Source organism: Microtus pennsylvanicus, chromosome 2 (genome assembly GCF_037038515.1).
Source record: "Microtus pennsylvanicus isolate mMicPen1 chromosome 2, mMicPen1.hap1, whole genome shotgun sequence".
In the NCBI taxonomy this organism is placed as follows: Eukaryota; Metazoa; Chordata; class Mammalia; order Rodentia; family Cricetidae; genus Microtus; species Microtus pennsylvanicus.
Window position 1 is genome coordinate 83,120,910 of NC_134580.1, and position 24,305 is coordinate 83,145,214.

The 24,305-nt window shown below is 36.5% G+C and overlaps 2 protein-coding genes across 2 annotated transcripts; both read right to left on the reverse strand.

Moving 5' to 3' along the window:
• Positions 1 to 1,232: 1,232 nt before the first annotated feature.
• On the reverse strand, positions 1,233 to 2,195 carry LOC142844951 (olfactory receptor 4F3/4F16/4F29-like). Its single transcript, XM_075963727.1, has one exon. The coding sequence runs from the start codon at positions 2,193 to 2,195 to the stop codon at positions 1,233 to 1,235; it is 963 nt and encodes a 320-aa protein (XP_075819842.1).
• A 12,328-nt stretch (positions 2,196 to 14,523) lies between these two features.
• LOC142844952 (olfactory receptor 4F3/4F16/4F29-like) lies at positions 14,524 to 15,468 on the reverse strand. The gene has a single exon (XM_075963728.1). The coding sequence runs from the start codon at positions 15,466 to 15,468 to the stop codon at positions 14,524 to 14,526; it is 945 nt and encodes a 314-aa protein (XP_075819843.1).
• Positions 15,469 to 24,305: the final 8,837 nt, after the last annotated feature.

Sequence of the window (24,305 nt, forward strand, 5' to 3'; positions counted from 1 at the left end):
AATTAAATTAAAATTTTTATCTGCTGTATAGATACTTTTAAATTCCATAAAGACCCATTTGTCAATTGTTGGCTTTATTTCCTGAGCAACAAGAGTACTATTTAAGAATCCTATACCTTATCATAGACTACTATGGGAGTTTGAATGAGAAGTGTCTCTCACAGGCTATGTGTTTGAGCACTTGTTTTGTTTACAGTGCTGTTTTGAAGCGTTATGGAACTCCTAGGCTATAGATTTTGCTGGAGAACTGCATTTCAGAAGGGGATCTTAAGAGATTATAATATCTCCCTACACCCAGTTCATTCCCTATTTTCTGTATGTGTTTGGCAAATAGATTAGCATGCTTCCTCATGCAACACCTGCTGCTATTCCTGTCTCACCAATGTGGGCTTCCCCTTTGGAAACATAAGTCAAAATAAATGCTTCCATTAGATGCTTATGGCGTTTGTCACAGCAATAAAATTACCTAATACACCTATCTACTTTGTCAGCTAACAGTTTCAGAGATTCAATACCATATTAGTATTTTTTTGTTGTCTTATTGCTCTAGCTAAAAATTGAATCCTTTTATTGAATAACAGCAGAACGAATTGTATATCTTTCTTCTGATTTTAAATAGAGTGTTTCAAAAATATTCTTCATTTGCCATATTGTTGGTTATAGATTTATAAAGTATACCTTATATTGTGTTGAGATATCTCCCTTCTAATGCTAGCTTATTGATTACTTTGATCATGAAATCATGAATTGCATTAAAGGTTGTCTTTCTACATTTTCAGAGATGATCATGAAGCTTCTGACTTTGATACTATTTATGTGATGAATGATATTTATTGATTTTCAGCATGTTAGATCATCCTTGTAAATATGAATGAAGCCAAATGGGTCCTACAAATAATCTTTGGTGTTTCTTGAATTCTGCTTACAAGTATTTGAGGCAATTGCACATGTATCATGTATTATTTAAAAAATAAAAGTAAAAGAAGACCAAAAAGTTTCCTTTACCTGAAGACACTAAAGTGACATTCCCCCTTCTATGTCTAAGAGCTTTCTTCAAGGGAAATATTATTTCATATATTTAGATTTGTTATATTTTTGCTATACAAATAAATTATATATTGTCATTTTTACTAAGTATAAGACAAAATAGAAGTTATATGAATATGACTAAACATACCAAAATTTAGATAATATTTTTCTTAGAAATTAGTTAACTGAACATTTACGCTCAATTAAGAATGATCAGTGTGCAAGTGTTTAATTATTTGTCTATAATCCATTATCTGTTTAAATACTCTCATCATTGCCATTTTCATTTCTTGATTCCTGAATGTATAGATCACAGAGTTCAGAAAGGGAGTGACAACTGCATCAAATATGGACAGAAACTTATCCAAGTGTTTGAAAGAAGAAGGCCGTGTGTAGATGAACATCACAGGGCCAAAGAATAAGACCACCACAGTCACATGAGCTGAAAGTGTAGACAAAGCCTTGGAGGAGCCACTTGAAGAATGTTTCTGAACAATAAATATGATGATAATATAAGAAATGATCAGTATGAAGAAGGAACCTACAGACATGAATCCACTATTGACTGAGACCAGTAATTTCAGTTTGTGTGTATCTACACAGGCAAGTTTGATAAACCGGGGAAAGTCACAGTAGAAGCTGTCCAAAACATTTGGTCCACAAAATGGTAAGTTTACTACAAAAGCCAGTTGGATGAGAGAATGGATAAAGCCAACCACCCAGGAGGCCACTGAAAACAAGATGCACATCTTTGGGCTCATAATGGTCAGATAATGGAGAGGCTTACATATGGCCACATATCTGTCAAAGGCCATGGCTATGAGTAAAATCATCTCCACACCACCAATGAAGTGAATGAAGAATATTTGAGTGACACATGCTCTAAAAGTGATGACTTTATGTTTTCTCAACAGATCATAAATCATCTTGGGGGAAATAACAGAAGAAACACCCAAGTCGATGAAGGAGAGGTTAGCCAAAAGAAAGTACATAGGAGAGTGCAAGTGAGTGTCAGAAGCCACAGTGAACACAATGACGGAGTTTCCTGTCATGCTTGCTACATAAAACATGGAAGAGAACACAAAAAGGAATAATTGGATGTCCGAAGAGTTGGTAAGTCCCAGGAACACAAACTCTGACACCACAGATTGATTCTTTCCTTCCATTGGCTCTGTTGGCAGTGCTACCTGAAAGAGAAAATGTGAGAAACTGTGAATTATAATTTTATAAATAGAATAGGAGAACATCCAAGTTATGAAAATCTATTTTACTACAGTATTGAAACTAGCTTTAAAGTAAGTAAAGTAAAGTAAGAGAAGTAAGTACTATACACAACCAATAATCTGAAATTTATAAATTAGTTTGAAATAGGACTTAATACCTGTAACAAATGTTTTGAACAAAAACTCAAAGACAATAAGGTTTGGTGGGCTTTAAAAGAGGATTTTACCGCCTGGAGAGATGCCTCATCAGTTAAGAATACTTGCTTTACTGTGGAAAGACCCTAGTTTTATACTTAACATCCATATCAAGTAGATTACAATGGTCTATAGTTCTAGCTCCAAAGATATCATTATCCTAATGATAACTCTTGTTTTTCCTGAGAGCTCCACAAACATGAAGCATAAACTTAGTGAAAAGACACATAATTTTTTTAAGACACATAATTTTTAAATGAACCTTTATAAAGAGAATATTTTTACCAACTGTTGATGACAACTTAAATTAACACATTCATTAAAGAGAAAAAGTATGGAAAGTTTTCAAAAACTAAAATACAGAATTATTTGCAGCACAGTATCATTGTGGTGGTCTAACAAATTTTATCCTTATATTGGTTTTATAGTTAATAATATAATAAAAAAGAGAAGTGAGTTGGGGTATAAGGAAGAAAAAAGAAGACATGAAAAAAAGATGGAAATGATTAAAAGAGAAGTACCATATAATATAGAAATTCTCACCTTAAGGATATATATCCAGAAGAAAACATTATGTCAATATGCTTTCCCATTTTATTGTACAATTATTCCTAAAAATTAGTATTATGATGAACAACCTCTGTTCATTGAACTTTTATAGACACATGGATTACAAATGCACATATATACACAAAAGTATCGTGCAAGTTTCTTTTTTCATAACTCTAGGAAAAGATTTTTCATATGAATAGTAGTTTCATTCAGAAAAGAAACAGCATAGCAGACAACATCTAAACTTTTGATCCAGGATCTATGATCAATGTGCTTTCCGCCATCAAAAAAAAGGTTGAGCCCCAAACCTGGAGTTTTCTTTTTGTTAAACAAATTTAAATGGTTACTTCAGTGAAGTTATAGGAATGAAACAAAGATCACAATCATGTCTTAAGTAAGGATTGGGCAGAAAGGTTTAGAAGGCCATAAACAGAATCTTGTCCCCAATAGATAAGTGGATATTCAATTAATGCTAACAATAACAATGCATTTCTTCCACTTGCTCATAACAGTGACAAACACATGAGATTTCTCAAAAACATTAATGAATATTAATACTCAAAGGGCATCACACTACCATGCCCAAATATGTTTCAAATGTACTACCTATCTATCATTAAGTAACGTATTACATTATTCACATCATTTCAACAACAATATAACACATTTCAAATGTGAAATTGGTGCATTACCCTCATAGAACATCATATATATGTTTAGTATTCAATAAAAATTAAATTCATTGGTTTATTCTCAAACAGCAACCTCTATACAGCTCAATTTATGTGTGTCTTCTCATTTGTGCATAACAAAGTGTACACTCTGAAAACCTAGAAATGAGGGAAAAATACATATTTGGTGAAAATGAAAAATTCTGCATTTATATTCTTTAAAACCACACAAAAAATTTATGTGGTTATATAATATCAAAGATTGGGTTAAATTATGAAATTATAAAGAAAATAAGCTGTAATCTTTGCTTTAAATCATTCTATCTCTGCCCTAAGCCTGTCTTAAACAGTCTTCCTCTGGTTCTCAGGGCTTCCTTACTCTTTCTTTAAAATTACCCTCCCCTCCATGTACGAGATTTCCAAGTCAACTTAACTAATTCTAATTCATTCTCTCTCTCTCTCTCTCTCTCTCTCTCTCTCTCTCTCTCTCTCTCTCTCTCCACTTCTCTTCTCTTTTACTTTCTTTCTCAGTCTCTATCTTTCCTCTGGTTCTCTCTCCTTCCTCCCCTATAGTACTGCTGAGATTTTAAAAACTGTCCTACCTGGGTAATTTTCTCCTAAAGACTAATAAAATTATTCTCAGGCTTCAAAATTGGCAATAAAGAGATAAATAAGATTAAAAGAAAAATCTAGACCTAGATCGTGTAGAATGAACATAGAAAGACTATAAAATTTGAAAAGTTGGTATAAAATTGGGAAGAGAAAAATGAGAAAGCTTACTGTAAATTAGGTAAAAATATTTAAATTATGAACTTATCTCCCTCAGTTGAATCTGTCTGTATTTTCACTATGCTTATTATTTCAAAGCGTTTCTTAAATTCAAAAAAAACCTAACCAAATTTGGTTGCCCCTAATTTAAAAACATAACTATATCTATTTAGCAGTTTGGGAGATATAAATAGTTCTGTATCCTTTTCAAATAAATAATTAGGTAAAAGTCACTTCATACATCTTTAACGTGTTCCTGATCAGATCACAAATCAGAATCAAACTAATAGAGAAATTCCAACTTTATATTTTATACCACAGATAAAAACAAAAAAATCAATTTATCTTTTTATATTTTATGTACCATTTTGTTCTAAAATTAAAATGATATTTTATCACAACATCTGTTTTCAAGATTGAGGATTTTGGTCACATGTTAAAATTTACTTCTGGTCAGGTTTTCATAACACTCTTCCTATCAGAAAAGCATGAAAATCCTTAATAAATTTGCTTCTGTTTTACAGAACAGTCACCAAATGTTTTATAGAAGTTGAGTTGTTTGAACTCAACCTATTTTTAAAAGCCAGCAAGGATAAAACTGCAAATCTTCCCTTTTTATTTATGAGTATCATTGATAATTTCATTAGTTACCAGTTCATAGGGTGTTATATCATTCATTCAATCAATTATTGGTGAATAAAGAATGATTCATTATATTGCTACACAAACTTAGTAGAAAATGTTACAAGGTGGTTTGGCTTCTCAAGGCCATTTACAATGAGGGTCTAGGTCTTAAGCAGTCGGTTACTTAGCCTTTGCCAATACTTCAGTTGCTGTTTATCAGCTATCCTCCTGTGCGTTCAGTTCCTTTTCCTGACTGCTCTCTACTTTGCTGGTCTTCCTCAAGCCCTTAGGATGTGACTCTTGTTCACAGTAATTCCAAGCACAAACTAGCATCTGGGAATTAGCCACCCAACCATTGCTAAGTTTAATTCCAGCCATGCATTTTACCTGAATGATAACAACATCACCTTAGGAGAGTCAAGCTTCTCTGTGTGCCCTCACATAAAATGCCACATGGAATCTTCCATTAGGGAGATAAGAAACTAATTATATGCCTCCAGAGGTCACTGACCAAGAGACACAACAAAAACATGGCAATTTAGAAGCATCATGGGGTTATAAAATTCTTAACTCTAGAGTATCTGGTTTGGTCTGTGTGACCATAGAATTTCTGTAGCACACAGTATGATATTAAGGAACAAGAATAAAAGAAAACCATGTTTCTTTGTTATGGTGTCATTAAACTACGTGAATCTGAAAGTTTAACAGTTAGCATGGTGGCACACACCTTTAATCTCAGCAATCAGAAGGCAGAGGCAGGTGGATCTCTGTGAGTTTGAAGCCAGCCTTAAATAGTGACTTTCAAAACATTTAGAGCTATATAGTGAGATCCTGCTCAATGCAAAAATATATCACTGCTATTATTCCCTAATAATAGATAAATATTCTCTCAAAGTTTAACTATCATCACAGAGTTAAATCAAACTAATATGGTGTAGTTTAAGAAGAATTTTTGTGAAGTCTTCATTTTCAGTAAAACCGTGACCTATAATTACAGATGTCTAAAATAGCTGTCAAATAAAAACAACAGAAAAGCAAGGCTCCACACACATACATTCCTACACTCCCCCAAAATTTTGAGACTATATAAGAAAAGTTACACAGTTTATACAAAGAACAGACAGCAGAAGAACAGCAAATAAACTGTTGTCCAAGTAAATAAGCATGAATGTGGACAAAAATAGATTTATTTTCCAGTAAGTACCACAGCACAGTAAGGGTGTAGGAACAGTGAACTATACTGTGATTTGATTTTCTACAACTTGTAAGGAAATGGTGCAACAAAGAATGGCGTACTCGTGTCAAGGGTGTGGACTGCTGCTTAATATATCCACAAATAGGAGAGAAATGGAAAATGGGTGTAACTGGAGCGATGAAATATTTGTACCTTTTGTCTTCTTAAATCTGAGAGATGAACAGAGTATGGAAAATAATATCAAATTAGGAAAGCATTGGGCCATATAATGAGTAATTATGTCATTGCCAGATAACTGTTTGCATGTTATCATGAGATGTGTTCTAATAGCACAGTTTCCCTCCGATCATCTTATCCTCTATCAGGATTTGTATTATATTGTATTCCCACATAAAAAGAGAAGTTTCACTTTAAATAACTGTCTATCTTGACAAGATACATTTTATATGTATCATTATTTATTTACAATGTATGAAAACCACTTATCAGAGATTGTTAAAAGAACACCAATAATATCCCTAAATTATAAATATCATGTTTCCAGTCCCCATTGTAGAGTTCAAATTGTACCCATATAATTGACAGATTTCTGTATTAGATTTTTTTCAGTGGATAGTCACTTCCAAGTTAGTCCAGCAATGTATGTGAATCCATTCACAATACAGGCTCATGTTTTCTCATGTGTTATGGAGAAAATACTGCAAGATATATATATACAGAGAGAGAGGGGGGAGAATATGTACATTAAGATTGGCTTTAACATCAACTTGCCACAAAATAGAATCACCTGAGAGGAGACTCTCCTGAAAAATTGTCCTGATTGTCTTGTAGGTATAGATGTTATCTCCCTGTTTCTTTCACTTAGAGAACCGGTTTAAAATTGTTAGTGTGTGTGTGTGTGTGTGTGTGTGTGTGTGTGTGTGTGTGTATTTGAGATAAGGAAACTATGACACTCTACATTGCAATTTTATCTTTTTTACTACAAAAAATGTATATGAAGTACCACTTCATCTCCAACCCACAAATCCCAGGTGACTTCAGAAGCTCGCTGAGACACAGACTACAGCTGCGTAGAACAAACCAAGATGTGAGTGACCAGCCTTTCAGCTGGACAGCACAGTATCTAGGCCCAAGGCAAAACCCAGGCCCTTCCCCTCCCCACACACACACATCTCAGCTACAAGGGCAAGCCTCCTAAAGGCAGGGGGCCCAAGCACCACCCATCAAGACCTGCAATCTATATGTCCCACTTCACTCTCATCCTCTGTGACCTTAGCAGGCCCCTGCCATACAGACTGTGACTGCACAGAACTGACCAGAGGTAACTGACCAGCATCTCCCTGAGAAACAGACTGTGAGTACACAGAGTGAACCAAGAGCCACTCCCTAAAACAGACAGTAACTCCACAAATTGGTCCAAGACAGGATACCTGAGACACAGGCATCAACTGCTGCAAAAATCAAACTAAAAGGTAAAGACATTGACTGCACCAATTGAATTAACAGATGGGCAAACACCAATGCAAGAATATATTCAAAAACCTAAGGATCAATATGGCACCACCAGAACCTTGTAGTCCTACTGCAGAAAGACCTGAACATCCCAGCCCAGAAAAAGCAGAAGAAATAGATTTATCATTCAAAGAAAACATTAAAGGCAACAAGGTCATAACACAAAAAGTCCAGGATATCTGAGATACCATTAGAAGACCAAACACAAGAACAATAGGGATAGAAGGAGAAGAATAGCAGCGCAAAGGCACGAATAATATATTCAACAAAACCATAGTAGAAAATTTTACCACCTAAAGATGGAAATAGCAATAAAAATACAAGAAACTTATAGAACACTAAACAGACTGGACCTAAAAAAGATCCTTCATCACATAAAAATCAAAAAATAAAATATATAGAATAAAGAAAGAATATGAAGAGCTCAAGGGAAAAAGGCTAAGTAATATATAAAGATAGAACCATCAGAATAACACTAGACTTCTCAGTGTAGACTCTGAAAGCTAGAAGGTCCTAGACAGGTATTATGCAGACACTAAAAGACCATGGATGCCAAACCAGACTACTATAACCAGCAAAACTTTCAATCACCATAGAAGAAGAAGATAGTCCATCACAAAACAAGATTTAAACAATACCTATCCACAAATCCATCCCTACATAAGGTACTAGAAGGAAAAATTCCAACCCAAGGAAATTAGCTTTATCCACAAAAGCACAGGCAATAGATAATCCCACAACAGCAAATCCTAAAGAAGAGAAACACACATACTGCCACCAAAAGGTATCAGGAATTAACAATCACTGGTCAGTAATATTCCTTTTTTGTTTGTTTGTTTTGTTTTTTCAAGACAGGGTTTCTCTGTAGCTTTTGTGCCTGTCCCGGAACTAGCTCTTGTAGACCAGGCTGGTCTCGAAGTAATATTCTTTAATATGAATGAACTCAACTTGCCTATAAAAAGACACAGACTAACAGAGGGGACATGAAAACAGAATCCACCCTTCTGCTGTTTACAAGAAACACACCTCAACTTCAGAGACATATATTTCCTCTGAGTAAAGGATTAAGAAAAAGACTTTCCAAGCCCATCAACTGAAGAGTGGATAAAGAAAATGTTGGATTATTACTCAGCTGTACAAAACAATGACATCTTGAAATTTACAGGCAAATCGATGGGAAAAAACATGCTGAGTGAGATAGATAGACTGAGAAAGATAAACATGGTATGTACTCAACCATAAATGGATATTAGATGTAAAGCAAAGGATAATCAAACTATAATCCACTGACCCAGAGAAGCCAGGTGACAAGGAAGACCCTAAGAGTGACACATGGATCACGCAGGGAAGAATTACATGAGATTACCCTGGGTAAACTGGAGGAAATCGGTGGGTAAAGGGGAAGGGAGGGCATGGGAGATTAGAACTTGAGGAAACAGAATGATTGAGGGAAAGGAGGGATGGAGTGGGAGAGCAATGGAGAGGTCTTGACAGAGAGAGCCACTGTGGGGTTGGGGAGAAACCTAGTGCCAGGAATTCCCAAGAATCCCCAAGGATGACCCCAGCTAAGATTCTTGCAATAGTGGAGAGGGAGCCCGAACTGGTCTACCCCTGTAATCAGATTGGTGAATACTCCAACTATCATCATTGAGCCTTCAACCAGTGATGTGGGATTCCCCTCTGTATGCTGTGATTAACATTAACAAATAAAGAAAGCTTGCTTGAGCCTATAATAGGTCAGAACGAAGGTAGGCAGGGAACACTAAACTGAATGCTGGGAGAAAGAAGGAGGAGTCAAAGAGACACCATGTATCCCCACCAGAAACAGACATACCAGAACCTTGCCTGTAATCCATAGCCATATGGTGATAGACAGATTAATAAAAATGGGTTAAATTAAGATGTGAGAGTTAGCCAATAAGAAGCTAGAGCTATTTTTTATTTTATTTTTTATTGCAAATTACAGCCTCCTCCCTGCCTCCCATTTCCTTCCCTCTCCCCTCACTCCCCTCCCCCTCCCTCTCCAGTCCAAAAAATATATAAAATAAAAAATAAAAAAAGATGATCATACATAAGGGAAATTGTAGCATGACAAAAATTAAGATTTTGTCTTTAAAAATATATTTTGAAATTAAAATATAATTATGCTATTTTCTCTCTTTCCTTTCTACCCTGACCCCTTTGTATTCTCCTTACTCTTTCACAAATCCATAACCTCCTTTTCTTTTCTTGTTACATATATGTGCATGTGTTCCTAATTGTATAAATAAAACTTACCCAGTCTGAAAAAAAAAAGAAGCTAGAGCTAATAGATCAAGCAGTTATTTAAATAATACAGTTTCTTTTGATTATTTCATTTATGGGCAGCTGGGAACAAACAAGTGGCTTCTGTAAACAATCCAGCAACTGATAAAAACCAGATGCAGAGATCCACACCAAAACACCAGGCCTAACTTTGGGAATCCAATTGAAGAGAGGGATGAGGGAATATATGAGCAAGGGAGGTCAAGATCATGATAGAGAAATCTACGGAGACAGCTGAACCAAGCTCGTGGAAACTCATGAGCTCTAGACCAAAAGCTAGGAACCACCATGGGACCAAACTAGGTCTTCCCTGTGTAAGAGACAGTGGTGAAACGTGGGCTATATGTGAGGCACCTGGCAGTAGAACCAGGATCTATCCCTGGTGCATGAGATAGCTTATTAGAGCCCATTCTCTATGATGGGATGCTATGCTCAGCCTTAATGCAGCAGAGGGGGGGGGTTGGTCCTACCCCAGTGTAATATGCCAGACTTGACTTCCCATGGGAACCCTTACACATTGGGAGGAGTGGATGGGGTTTAGTCTGACAGGGAGGTTGGGGGTGATAACTGTGGGTGGAATGTAAAATGAAATTTAAAAATATAAATTATAAAAGGAAAAAATGTGTAACATCTTAAAACACACTCAAGCTGGGCGATAGTGTCACACGCCTTTAATGTCAGCACACAGAAAGCAGAGGCAGGCGTATCTCTGTGTGTTTGAGGCCAGCCTGGTCTACAAAGTAAGTTCCAGCACAGCCATGGCTACACTGAGAAACTTTGTCTCAAGAAAACCTAAATAAATAAAAGAACTGTTCAACAAGAGAGTAATTATACATGGAATTGGAAACCTTACCAGCTACTCAGGGCTAGGAGATTCATGGATCTTGGAGGAAAATCAACAATTGCTACTTTTATAACCAGCGTTATCTCTAACTGCATTCTAAATATTTGTCCTTATACACACAGATAAGTTATGTCCTCACCCCTCATCAAGGAAGCTCCTCTTGGGAATGGATGGAGACCATTATTGAAACAAAACAACTCCCACACCTCAGGTAGAAGAGATCAGAAAGATTGTAAGAGTCAGAGGGCAGGGAGTTTGCTAGGAGATTGTGACCTCTAGTAATGTCAGAAGTTGTAATCATAAAGTCTCAGCATGATTGCCTAAACATGAGGTGAACAGGGCCAACATCCATGGTAAAATGGATGAGGGAAAGCCCAAAAGGCTCATTCCTACACAGAGAACTACAGACAGCTCAGGAATGCTGACTTTGGGAGAAATAATCTTCCCCAAGGAAGAGCACACTAATTGGCTCTCCAATAAAAATGGTCAGTTCTATAATATCTGTATAAGTATTATAAGGCTCCTAATTCCATTGATTTTGTAAACTTTTTTGCTTTCTATTTGGTTCATTTCAGCAAGTGTTGATTATCTCTTCCCATCTACTGTTTGGGCGAGTTATTGTTGTCGATTTTCAAAGGCCTTCAAGCACATAGTTAAGTTATTCATTTGACATCTCAATAAATTTTAGAGTAGGGACATGGTGCTCTAAATTTGCCGATTTGGACTACCTTAATTATGCTCCATAAATTTTTAGATACCGTGTTTTCATTATATTCAATTATAGAAGTTTTTAAATTTCCTTCTCGATTTCTTCCTTGAATCAATTATCATTCAGTAGTGTATCGTTTGCTCTCCATGATCTAGTATGCTTTCTTTATAGTCTACTGGTGTTGATATCCAACCTTATCCAATTAGGGTAATATAAAATACAGAATGTCATTTAAGTTTTTCTACATTTGTTGAGACATGTTTTACATCCTAATACATCATCATGTTTGTGGAAAGTTTTATGGCCTGCTTAGAGGTAGATGTGTTGTTTAGTATTAGTGGGCTATTTAAGTCACCCATTATCACTTTTTTGGTTAACTTGTGGATTTAGGAAAAATAGTATTTCTTTTATGAAATCGGGTTGTCCAGTGCTTAGTATTTATATGTTTAGAATTGGAATAGCTTCTTGTTGGATTTTTCCTTTAATGAATATGAATGACTGTCTTTATCATTCTTACTTGTTTTTCATAGTTACTGGGTAGTTCTGTGGAAAGTAACAAAAATCCCTCCTTGATTTTAGAGTCAACTAACCCCATACTCAATCCAGTAATACCAAGGCATATAACTCCCTCCTTGTGGTTTTTCCCTTTAAAAAACCCCTGCACTGTAAGCTCAGGGTTCTTTTTCTTCACCCACTGCACTGGTGTGTGGAACAAAGCAGCTCCTGCTTGCAAGCCTGTAGAACAATAAAGAAACCCTGTGTAATTGCATTGGAAATTCGGCTTCTTGTAGGTCATGCCGGGGAGGAGGGGATCTCGCCACTCAGGCAAAAAAGACTCCTACCTGATCCTCTTGGGATAACCATTGTGTAGTTTGTGTTCTTTCAGATGTTTGTTGTGTTTTGCATTTACATATATTTACTTTTGTAATTTAATGTGATTCTATTATCTGTTTATCGTTTTACAAGATGTAACAGGGAATAAATCAAGGTCCAGGAAACAAGATATAACAAACTGGTAATGGAAGAGAACTTATGTAAGCAAAGATATTCAGAGTTTGATCAGGGTTATGAGAACAAATAAAAGATGAAAAAGAATCAGAGATGTCTACAATGATGAGTTCTTACCATACCAATGGCATCAGATTTAAGAAAAAAATGGAGGCCAGAACAACCCCAAGTAAAATGTATAGCTACAGAATGGAGTGAACAACTGGGATCTCTTAGCAAGATTGGCACAGCTACTTCTGCTACTACCACATTGGAGGGACAACCATTAGCCCAATTCCTAGCCCAAGTTTTCCATCACTGGCTTACAAGGAATGAAGCTTGTTAGTAGACTAGTTAGTCCCATATGTTGTGGGCTCATTATCACATTTCATCTGCTATAAGTGTCCTGTGCTTGATGAAATATCATTTCAATAACATGGAAATTTATAAAAAAATTTTTGATTAACAAATCATAGGGTTGACACTAACCACTCACAGGTTTCTCAGTAAAGGACAAAGAACATAAGGATGTACAGTGGCTACTTATGTAAACAAGAATTTATGAACATGAAAGTCATTCAGTACTGCAGTTAAGTCTGGTTAATCTCATGCTGCACCTCAAGCCAGTGAACTGTAACAATGGAAATGAAAATGTCATGTAGTGAAGAGCAAGGATTAACTGTGTTGTGCCTGTCTCGGTACACCAAACTGGCAGATGCAGGTGAGTGTGTGCCTTGTGACTGTCATCACAGTGGCAATGACCTGCAAATGACTGGGACCTGGAGGAACGAAACTGTGAGGTCTATAAAAGGGCCATTGAAGGGGAGGGAAGAGGCAGGGAGAGGAGCAGAGAAAAATGTAGATGTCAATAAAAATCATTTTAAGAAAAAATGCAGAAAATCTGCAAAGATGGTACTAGTCCCATATCACAGAGTATTGGTAGCAACTCATGCAGTTCTTAGTATCTATCTACCAACTCACAAAGTGAACATACATGTTGTATCTATTCCTCTTTTCAAATATCACACAATTTTTTGGGTATCTCTGTAACATTGAAATATACTAAGAAAAAAATAAATATAAATGAGTAGAAATTTGATGTATGTAAATAGAATATTGCTAATCTGACAAAAAATCATCTTTACTGAGTTTTTGTTGATATTTCAAAATGACTCTCAAGTCTTGTACACAAAACAAACATCCATTAAACCCTTGTGTGTGTTCTCTTGATGTGAATCTCCTTCCACAGCAGAAAAACTCCAAATGGGTAACACATACAAACTACAGGAGACAGACAAATAGCTCAGTAGACTAAGCCTTTGTAAGGAAACAAGTAAAGGCGTCCAATAATTCCTGCATTTGACACAATGTATAGTAAACACATATACATGTGGGCAACATTGTATGAATTTAGTATTTTCTTTATATATTATTTTCTTAACATATATATTTATATATATATTTAAAATTAAAAAGTCATAAATTAGAAAAGTAAGAAGGGGACAGAAATGAATGGGGGGATACAGAAGAATCAAGATTTTTAATTCAATATCATGCATAAAATCTCAACATATAGAACAAGTGTAAAAGGAGAGAGAGAGAAAGTTCCCTTGTTCTAAAGGCTTAAGTATCAGCTACTTCAAAATAAACATTATTCCTTAGGAATGTAAGTTCAAGATTATTATAATCATTGCTTTATAAATACATGTGATTCTCTGTTTTCAGGAGAGATTGTTAATGCAGACTAAGCATGAGAATATATAGAGATATAAGGGAAGGACAAAGATATATACATAATTTATATGTGTGTGAAATATATATATATATATATGCATACATGAAAAGATTTTTCTCATGTTGATGGAAAGTAAACTTCTGTATTCATTGAAGACAGTCCACAGCACATAGATTTAAGAATTTTTCCTATAACTAACTAGCTGTTTGCATACTCTCTTCATTGATACCTTCATTTCCTGATTTCTGAGTGTGTATATCACAGGATTCAGAAAAGGAGTAACAAATGCATCAAAAATTGCCAGAAATTTATCCAGGTGTATAGAAGGAGAAGGCCAGACATAAAAGAATATCAAAGGACCAAAGAATAAGACAACCACAGAGATATGAGCTGAGAGAGTGGACAGAGCCTTAGAGGAAGAACTTGATGAGTGTTTTTGTACAGTGATTATGATGACAATATAGGAAATGATCAGTATGATGAAGGAGCCCACAGAGATGAATCCACTGTTGGCTGTGACCATGAATTCTAGGTTATGGGTGTCTGTGCAGGCAAGTTTGATAAATCGAGGAAGGTCACAGTAGAAGCTGTCCAACACATTAGGTCCACAGAAAGGTAAATCTACTACAAAAGCCAGTTGAACCAGTGAGTGAATAAGGCCAACCACCCAGGCAGCCACTAAAAACAAGATGCACATCCTCGGGCTCATAATAGTCAAGTAATGGAGAGGCTTACATATGGCCACATATCTGTCAAAAGCCATGGGTATAAGCAGTACCATTTCCACACCACTAATGACATGAATGAAGAAGATTTGAATGGCACAGCCTCTAAAGGAGATGACTTTGTGTTTTCTGAATAAGTCATAAATCATCTTGGGAGAAGAAACAGAAGAAACACCCAAGTCGATGAAGGAGAGGTTAGCCAACAGAAAGTACATGAGAGAGTGTAGGTGAGGGTCAGAAGCCACAGCGAACACGATGAGGGAGTTTCCTGTCATGCTTGCTACATAAAATGTAGAGGAGAACACGAAAAGGAATAATTGGATGTCCCAAGAGTTGGTGAGTCCCAGGAACACAAACTCTGACACCACGGACTGATTCACTCCTTCCATTGACATTTTTGACAGTTCTACCTGTAAGAAGTAACAAGAGAAATGATCATTTATAATTGGGTTTAGGTAAAGACCTGCATATGTGTGTGTGTGCATATACACATACATACATCCAGGCGCTGAGAATCACTAGTCATCATGGGACCATAACTTCAAACCATAGTAAAATAATCACCTCACAGTTTCCAAAGATAACAGTAGAAGGTCCATGGGAAGTGTTGGGGGAGAAAAGGAAAAGGAAATGAGGTAGTTGTATTTTTATTTCAAAAAGTTTAAATTTTTTAAGATAATAACCTTTGGTGGATTTCAAAAAGACTGGATGTGAATATATATTAATATACTTATTCAGGAAGACAAAAATAATGGAGGTACTTCAAAAAATTAAGAGATAAAGACTCAGTTTGTAGCACAATGAAATAAACTACAGATGAGTGAGGCTCTACACCACAAATGTTAAAGAGGCTGTAGAGGATGTAGGCAGAGAAATAAAGATTGAAGAGCAATGGAAAAGACTAAAAACTGGAAATGTCATGCTAGAGATATAGCTTGATTTGTAAGGGCATTCATTGTGCAATCGTGAAGACCTGTGCTCAGATCCCAGCATTCATGCAAGAAGCTAATTGTATATGTCTCTACGCTTGGTGAAAAGTGAAAATAAATGATCACTTGATCTTGGGGACTGCCATACTAGAACCAATCTCAGCATGAGACACATTCAAAAGGAATAAAGTGTAAATTGAGAGAGCAGAACTCAGAACATTGTCTTCTCATCTCCAATGGACACAGGTCTGTGTTACTGTTGTGCACGTATATGCACACACACATACACACACACACACACACACACATTAAGTATATATTCACCCTACTTATATATATAAAATCACACATACAAAATAATAATAATAAAATTAATTTTTTAAATTTAAATCTAAAAATACTGTATTATTTGCAATTCTAATTTAAAGAATATGTATCCAGAAGAATTAATATTCACAAATAAAGATTAATATGTAAAAATAAGATGTGTTAAATAATAGATGAGTGGAAAACACACACGCACGCACACACAGACACTCGGACACACATGGACTATTCTTTCATCCCCTTCCAAGAAAAGGAACCCTATTTTTCTTTTACCATGAATAAGACTAGAAGTCATTTGCTTACTAAATTAAGGAAACATAGAAAGTCAAATGCTGAAATATCTCAGTTGACATGGATTCTAGAGATTCTACAGTGATAGAAGCAGAAAGTATAATAAAGTATCACGAGTAAATGGGATGGGATAGAAAAGTGAAATTGAGAATATTTGTTAAAAGAAAAAATACATAATTAGACAGGTTGTGTACTTTCTGGAAATGCATGGCAGAGTGAGGTGACTGTTACTAACAGTAGGGCCTACATGAAAATTGGTAAGTGCAGAACTTCGCCATTCATTTTCTAATCAGTATGGGTGGCAACTATGCTAGTTAGCTCAAAACATGCACATGTATTTTACGATTTGAATTTCTGTATTTTATATATTTACATACATAAAACTTCTCACTGTACACTATAAATATATACAGAATTTATTTGTTAATTGTGCCTTCATAAAACTAGAGGAAGAAAGGTTTCCTATTATGCTCATATAATATGAATTTGTAGTCATGCAATGAAGCTGCTGCCAGTCATGCGGTCATGTTGAGCTATTTATAAATTCAATATCCCTCTACTTTCAAACTAGAGTGAGTTCACAGCTGTTCCTATTAAGGTGGAAGATTAGTCAATACTAAAGACAACAATTCATCCCCAAGATCTTTACACTTTCATTTGAAGACTAATATGTTATCAGTTCAATTAAGAATAAAACACTAGTCCAGTTGTGAGTCTCTGTGTAAACTACCCACAATTGCAATAATTTTCTTGATGAGAGTTGAATGATTCACTAATATATGGGTATAGATATAATATTGGGGTTAGAACTGAAAGCCAGAGAAGCAGGGAGCAGCCACCAGTCGCTTTATATCTCTACCGTTCCTCCATTCAAAAGGAGATCCTCTCCCTGCTGGACCTTACTACTTCCTGTCTCTTCTCTGTCAGTAGTCCTCCAAACCCCTAGGGTTAATTTAGATCTGCTATTGGTGAGCACCACCCTCTGAATTGAAGGAAGGTTCATTTGTGGGAACACAATCAAAATATCACACAACAATCTCCCAATGCTCCTTCCTCCCCTGCCTTCCCCCAGATCCACTACTCTGTTTCTATTCAACAATGAGCTTGCTTCCCAGGGATATCCTAACAAGATATAATAATGCGGAATAACAAGAAACAATAAGACTAGGCACAAACCCTCATAGCATGGCTGGAGACAAAAAAAAAAGTACGAAATAAAGGATCCTCCGAAAGGGAAAAGAGTCAGAAATACCCCCTATCCCACATTTATATGTCCCATAAACACCTCCAGTTAAACAACCACAGCTTGTATGCACAGGGATGGTGCAAACCCTTCCAGGATCCATGGTTGTTGACTTATTCTCTGTGAGCCTGTGTGAGCCCTGCTTTGTTGATTCTATGGGTCTTGTTCTTCTGATTTCCTCTGACTCCTACAATCCTTCATCCCCTTCTTCTGCAAGTTTCGCAATCTCCACCAGGCTGTTGGTCTCTGCATTTGCTCCCATCATCTGCTAGAGAAAGCCTCTCTGGTGGCAATTGGGCTAGACACCAACCTTTGCTTATAGCAGAATATTATTAGAATTCATTTTACTGAGCTATACATTTTCTCCACTCCCCTTCTTTCCTCCCACCTCCCTTTCTATCCTCTTTTGTGACTCTCATGTTCCCAATTTTGTCATGAGATCTTGTCTTTTTTTCCTATCTATTTAGAGCCATGCAGAGCTCTCGTAGAATTCTTTTGTTGTCTAGCTTCTATGATGTTGTGAACTGTAAGCTGATTTTTTTTTCTTTATGTTTAAAAGTCACGATGAGTGAGTGGGTATTATACTTGTCTTTCTGGGTCTGAGTTGCCTAATTCACTATGGTTTTTCTAGATCCATCCATTTGCCTGAAAGTTTCAAAATGTCATTATATTTTACTGTAGAATGCAAAAAGATGTTATTTATCGATTAAAAACTTTATATGTAGCTGTATAGTTTATTGAGATAGTCTAGGCAGAGTTCTGAAGCAACAGAGAAAACCGAAGAAAAGTTATATTATTAAAACTGAATAGGGGGTGGAGAATAAATAAATGATAATAAACAGAAAGCCCAAAACTACAATGATTACACTTGTCTAAATAGCTTTTGCAATGGCTTTGTATTAATGATTCTCTTTCTCACATTCTACTATATCTGCTTGACAAAATTTTTAAACCTTCTCCTCTATACTTATAGTTTAGAAACAAAATTATCAGTACAATTTGCATTCTTTAGAATGAAGAAAGAAAGAAATATAACTCCTGGCACCTCAGAAATCACTGTGTTCTGAAATTGCCCCATCATGATGAAAAAATAAAATTAAATGGGATAGTATGCTTTCAGCACTGGGTCTTGTATTCTCCATGTTAAGCACTATTTCCTACTCAGGAATACATGAGGCACTGTCATCTTGCAAACTCACTAATAAAATTGCTACTATGTTACACAAAATGGTAAATTTATATCCTTTACTTGATAAAATTAAAGAAATGGCAACAACTGCCATTTTATTTATACGTGTTAACAAGTTATTATTTATTTGTAATTTAGTAGGACATTATATCATAATCTGAGCATAGAATAACTGATTAATGCAGAAGTTTCACACAAAACATTACAACGTTTTTGTCATTTTCTAGTACTACTTATATTCCCCTATGTATAATGTGGTTCTAGCTCAAAGGCAGTCAGTAGTTTTGCTTTTTCTAATATTTTTATAGACATTTTCCCCTTATTTTTGTGATTATGATGTAATCTCATTACATAATTTCTCCCTTCACTTTCTTCCCTTTGAATCACTCCACATACCCCTCCTTGATCACTTTCCAATCGAATTCAAAGCCTTTTCACACAGTGAATACTGTCACAATCATTCTTTTCACACAGTGAATACTGTTACAATCATTCTTTTGTGTTGTTCAAGTTTTTTTCTTGTCTGTGCTCTACTTTGCCCTAGATTTCCTCAAGTACTTTAGGATACAACTCAGGTCCACAGCAATACTAACCACAAACTTCACAATCAACTTATACACTGTTGAGTTTATTTCCATCTCTCCATTTTACCTGAATGATAACAACATCTTGTAGAGCCAGGTTTCCCTGTGTCCTCTCAGATAAAGTGCCACATAGAATCCTCCATTAGGAATATATGAAGCTAATTATATACACCTTGAGAGTATCTGAGCAAGGAATAGTGGAAAAGCATGACAGCTTGAAGGAGCTCATGGTTACAGAATTTTTCTCAAGAGAATTATTTGTTTTGGTCAGTGTGTCCAAAGAACTCTGAAACTCAGATACTATGGAGAAAGTGGAGTTTTGGTCTCATTAAGATATTTGGATACAATAATTGATAATTACTCATTGCAATTACTTCTTTCTTCGAGGTAAGTATCTTCTCAATATTAAACAGAAATAATCAAAGTATTAGAAATATCCTGGCCAAATGAGTTGGCTCATTGAAAACGGCACTTACTATCATGCTTGAGGATCTGAGTTCAATCTCTGGAACTAACATGTGGAAGAAGAGAATGGACTAGTAACAGTTGACTCTATCTCCACACAAGCTTTCTTTACAAAACTAATACTAATTATAAAAAAATTTAAACAGCATAACTGTTTTGGGCTGAATAAAATTTCTTTGTGTGTATTATTTATTCATTAGGTGATCTGTGACATATTCCTTTCTCTAGCTACTGTAAATAGAATAGCAAAAACATGAATATACAAATATCTTTGTAGCAAAATATTGTCTGTGGTCATTCGAATAAAGTATTTCCCATATGCTCAAATGTTCGAATATTTGGTCCCCAGTTGGTGGCACTGTTTGGGTAGGTTTAGGAGCTACACAGTACCTGGTAGAAGTAGGTGACTGTGATGGGCTCTGAGGGTTCAAAGCCTCGCAGCACTCCCAGTGCGGTCCGTTTTGTGTTTACAACAAGGATGTAAGTTATTAGTTCCTGTCATCATGCTTCTCCTCCGTCATCATGGATGCTTAGCTCTTTGTAACTATAAATCTAAATAAACTATTTCTTCTAGAAGTTGCTTTGGTCATGGTGTTTTATCTCATTTAAATGGCAAAGCAAGTAAGACAGGGTCCTTTATGTATGTAGCCATGACTGGTATAGCTGGTAATATGATAACTTTATTTTAATGTTTTCTTCTCTTAATTTATGTTTTAAACTTTTAATACGATATATTTTAATCACATTCTTTCCCATAAATTCAACTTCTCCACACACCCCAGCCCTACTCTTCTAAATTTATATTCTCGTACTCTCTTTAAAAAAAAAACTAACAAAATCAAAAACAAATAAAAGTTTTCATAATCTCTTGGGTATATACCCAAGAGATGCCCGATCATATGACAAAAGCATTTGTTCAACTATGTTCATTGCAGTATTATTTGTAATAGCCAGAACCTGGAAAAAACCTAGATGTCCTTCAATGGAAGAATGGATGAAGAAAGTGTGGAATATATACACAGTAGAGTACTACGCTGCGGTAAAAAACAATGACTTCTCGAATTTTGCATGCAAATGGATGGAAATAGAAAACACTATCCTGAGTGAGGTAACCCAGACCCAAAAAGATGAACATGGGATGTACTCACTCATTATTGGTTTCTAGCCATAAATAAGGGATACGGAGCCTACAATTGGTGAACCTAAAGAAGCTAAATAAGAAGGTGAACCCAAGGAAAAACATATAGTTATCCTCTTGCCTATGAGAAGTAGACAAAATTGTCGGGGAGGAAAGTGGGATCTTGGGGGTGGGGTGGGGTGGGGGTAAGGGGAGATGGGGAGAGAAAAGTAAGAAGGGGAGGATGGGGGGAACTTGGAGAAACAGGATGACTGGGATAAAGGAAGGCTGGATAGGGGAGCACGGAAGCACAATTCTTAGTTAAGGGAGCCACCTTAGGGCTGACAAGAGACTTGAACCTAGAGTGGCTCCCAGGAGCCCAAGGCATGTCTCCAGTTAGTTCCTTGGTCAGATGAGGATAGGGAACCTGAAACGACCCTATCCTATAGCAATACCGACGAATATCTTGCATATCACTATAGAACCTTCATCTGGTGATGGATGGAGATAGAGACAGAGACCCACACTGGAGCACTGGACTGAGCTCCCAAGGTCCCAATGAGGAGCAGAAGGAGGGAGAAGATGAGCAAGGAAGTCAGGACCATGAGGGGTGCACCCACCCACTGAGACAGTGGGGCTGATTTACTGGGAGCTCACCAAAGCCAACTGGACTTGGACTGAATGAGCATTGGATCAAACTGGACCCTCTAAATGTAGCTGACAATTGGGGATGACTGAGAAACCAATGATAATGGCACTGGGATTTGTCTCTACTGCATGTACTGGCTTTCTGGGATCCTATTCTATAGCTCTCTGTAACTATAAATCTAAATAAACTATTTCTTCTAGAAGTTGCTTTGGTCATGGTGTTTTATCTCATATAAATGGCAAAGCAAGTAAGACAGGGTTCTTTATGTATGTAGCCATGACTGGTATAGCTGGTAATATGATAACTTTATTTTGTTTTCTTCTCTTACTTTATGTTTTAAACTTTTAATACGATATATTTTAATCACATTCTTTCCCATAAATTCAACTTCTCCACACACTCCAGCCCTACTCTTCTAAATTTATATTCTTACCCTATCTTTAAAAAAAACTAACAAAATCAAAAAAAATAAAAGTTTTCATAAACACCAAAACAAACAACAAATTTTTTTTCTGTTTTATGTTGAACAAGTATTTCTTGAGCATTTAGTCTTCCCTGGGGTCATATACCCAGTGTCAATCAGTGAAACTGATTTTCCCTGTCCCAACATTAATTGCAAATAGTTTCTTCAGGATAGAAACTTACGCCCATTTTACCTTCTTCTTGAGAGGCTATTTTCTGGTTTGAATAGCCTGGTGGATATTGGGCTTGCAATTACAGTCTCTGACAGTTCATATGCCCAGCATCCATGCTGTTTCCTTAAAGTCATTCAACACCTTTGGCTCTTAGAGTCTTTCTATCTCCTCTTCCATATAGATCTCTAGCATGAGGGGAGAGCAGTACTACAGTCATCTCATTTAATGATAGGTGGTCTGAAGTCTCTCACCTGTCCAGCTGTGAGTCTCTGTGTTAACTACCCACTACTGCAAGAATTTTCTTGATGAGAGTTGAGTGATTCACTAATATATGGGTATAGTAATACATTATTTAAAGTCGTTTTGTTAGTAGAATAATTGTAGTATATTTTCTATAGCGTCTCTGGCCTCTGTAGTCTATGGGTCTTGACATAATCAGCAGTCTCAAATATGGGGTTCATATCATTGAATAGGTCTTGAATCCAATCACACTATGTTTCTTAGTTCCACGGCATTCGTGTCACTATTGCGCCAATGGGTATATCATGCAGATATGTTGCTATTATAATTTAAAGGGTTTGTGGCAGGGTGAAATTGCAATTACTTTTTATATCAGCATGGTGGTTTCTCAGAAAATTTGGAATCAACGTACCTCAGGATCCAGCAATACCATTATTGTGAATATACACAAGAGATACCCAATCATAATACAAAAGCCTTTGTTCAATAATGTTCATAACAGCATTATTTGTAATAGCCAGAACCTGGAAGCAACTTAGATGCCCTTCAATGGAAGAATGGATAAAGTATGGCAAATCTACTCATTAGAGTACTACTCAGCAGTAAAAAACAACGACATCTTGAATTTTGCATGCAAATGGATTGAAGTAGAAAACACTCTTCTGAGTGAGATAACCCAGACCCAAAAATATGATTATGGTATTTACTCGCTCATTAGTGGATTCTAGCCATAAACAAAGGACATTGAGCCTATCATTCACGATCCTAGAGAACATAAAAAATAAGATGAACTTTCCCCACCCCAAAAAAATATAGAGATCCTCTTGGAAATTGGAAGCAGACAAAATAGCCACACAAAAGTTGGGAGTATGGGGCTGGGGGATGGAAGAAGGAGAGATAGATGAGAGAAGGGAGAAGGAGGGATTTAGGCAGAGCTTGGGAGAATGGGATGGTTGAGATGGAGGAAGGACAGATATGGGAGCAGGGAAGAAGATATCTTAATTAAGGGAGGCATTGTGGGGTTGGCCAGAAGTTTGACTATAGAGGCGGTCCCAAATCCCATAGGGATGTCCCCAGCTAGGACCCTGAGTAGTGGAGGAGAGGGTGCCTGATCTGGCCTTGTGCATATGGCCAGTTCCATATAAATATCTTGAATATCACCCAAGAAACTTCATCTGGTGACAGATGGAGATAGAGACAGAGGCCCACATGGGAGCACTGGACTGAGCACCCAAGGTCCAGTTGAAGACCGGAGGGAGAAGATGAGCAAGCAAGTCAGGACCACCCACTGAGACCGTGTGCCTGAGCTAAGGGGAGCTCACCAAAGCCAGCTGGACATGAACTGAATGAGCATGGGATCAAACTGGACCCTCTAAATGTAGCTGACAATTGGGGATGACTGAGAAACCAATGATAATGGCACTGGGATTTGTCTCTACTGCATGTACTGGCTGTTTGGGATCCTAGTCTATTTGGATGCATACCTATCTAAACCTGGATAGAGGAGGGAGGGACTTGGACTTCCCACAGGACAAGGTACCCTGCTCTCTCTTAGGACTGGAG

Bases quoted from the DNA above. Each gene is read 5' to 3' on its own strand.
- LOC142844952 (XM_075963728.1), bottom strand. From the start codon at position 15,468: ATGTCAATGGAAGGAGTGAATCAGTCCGTGGTGTCAGAGTTTGTGTTC.
- LOC142844951 (XM_075963727.1), bottom strand. From the start codon at position 2,195: ATGGAAGGAAAGAATCAATCTGTGGTGTCAGAGTTTGTGTTCCTGGGA.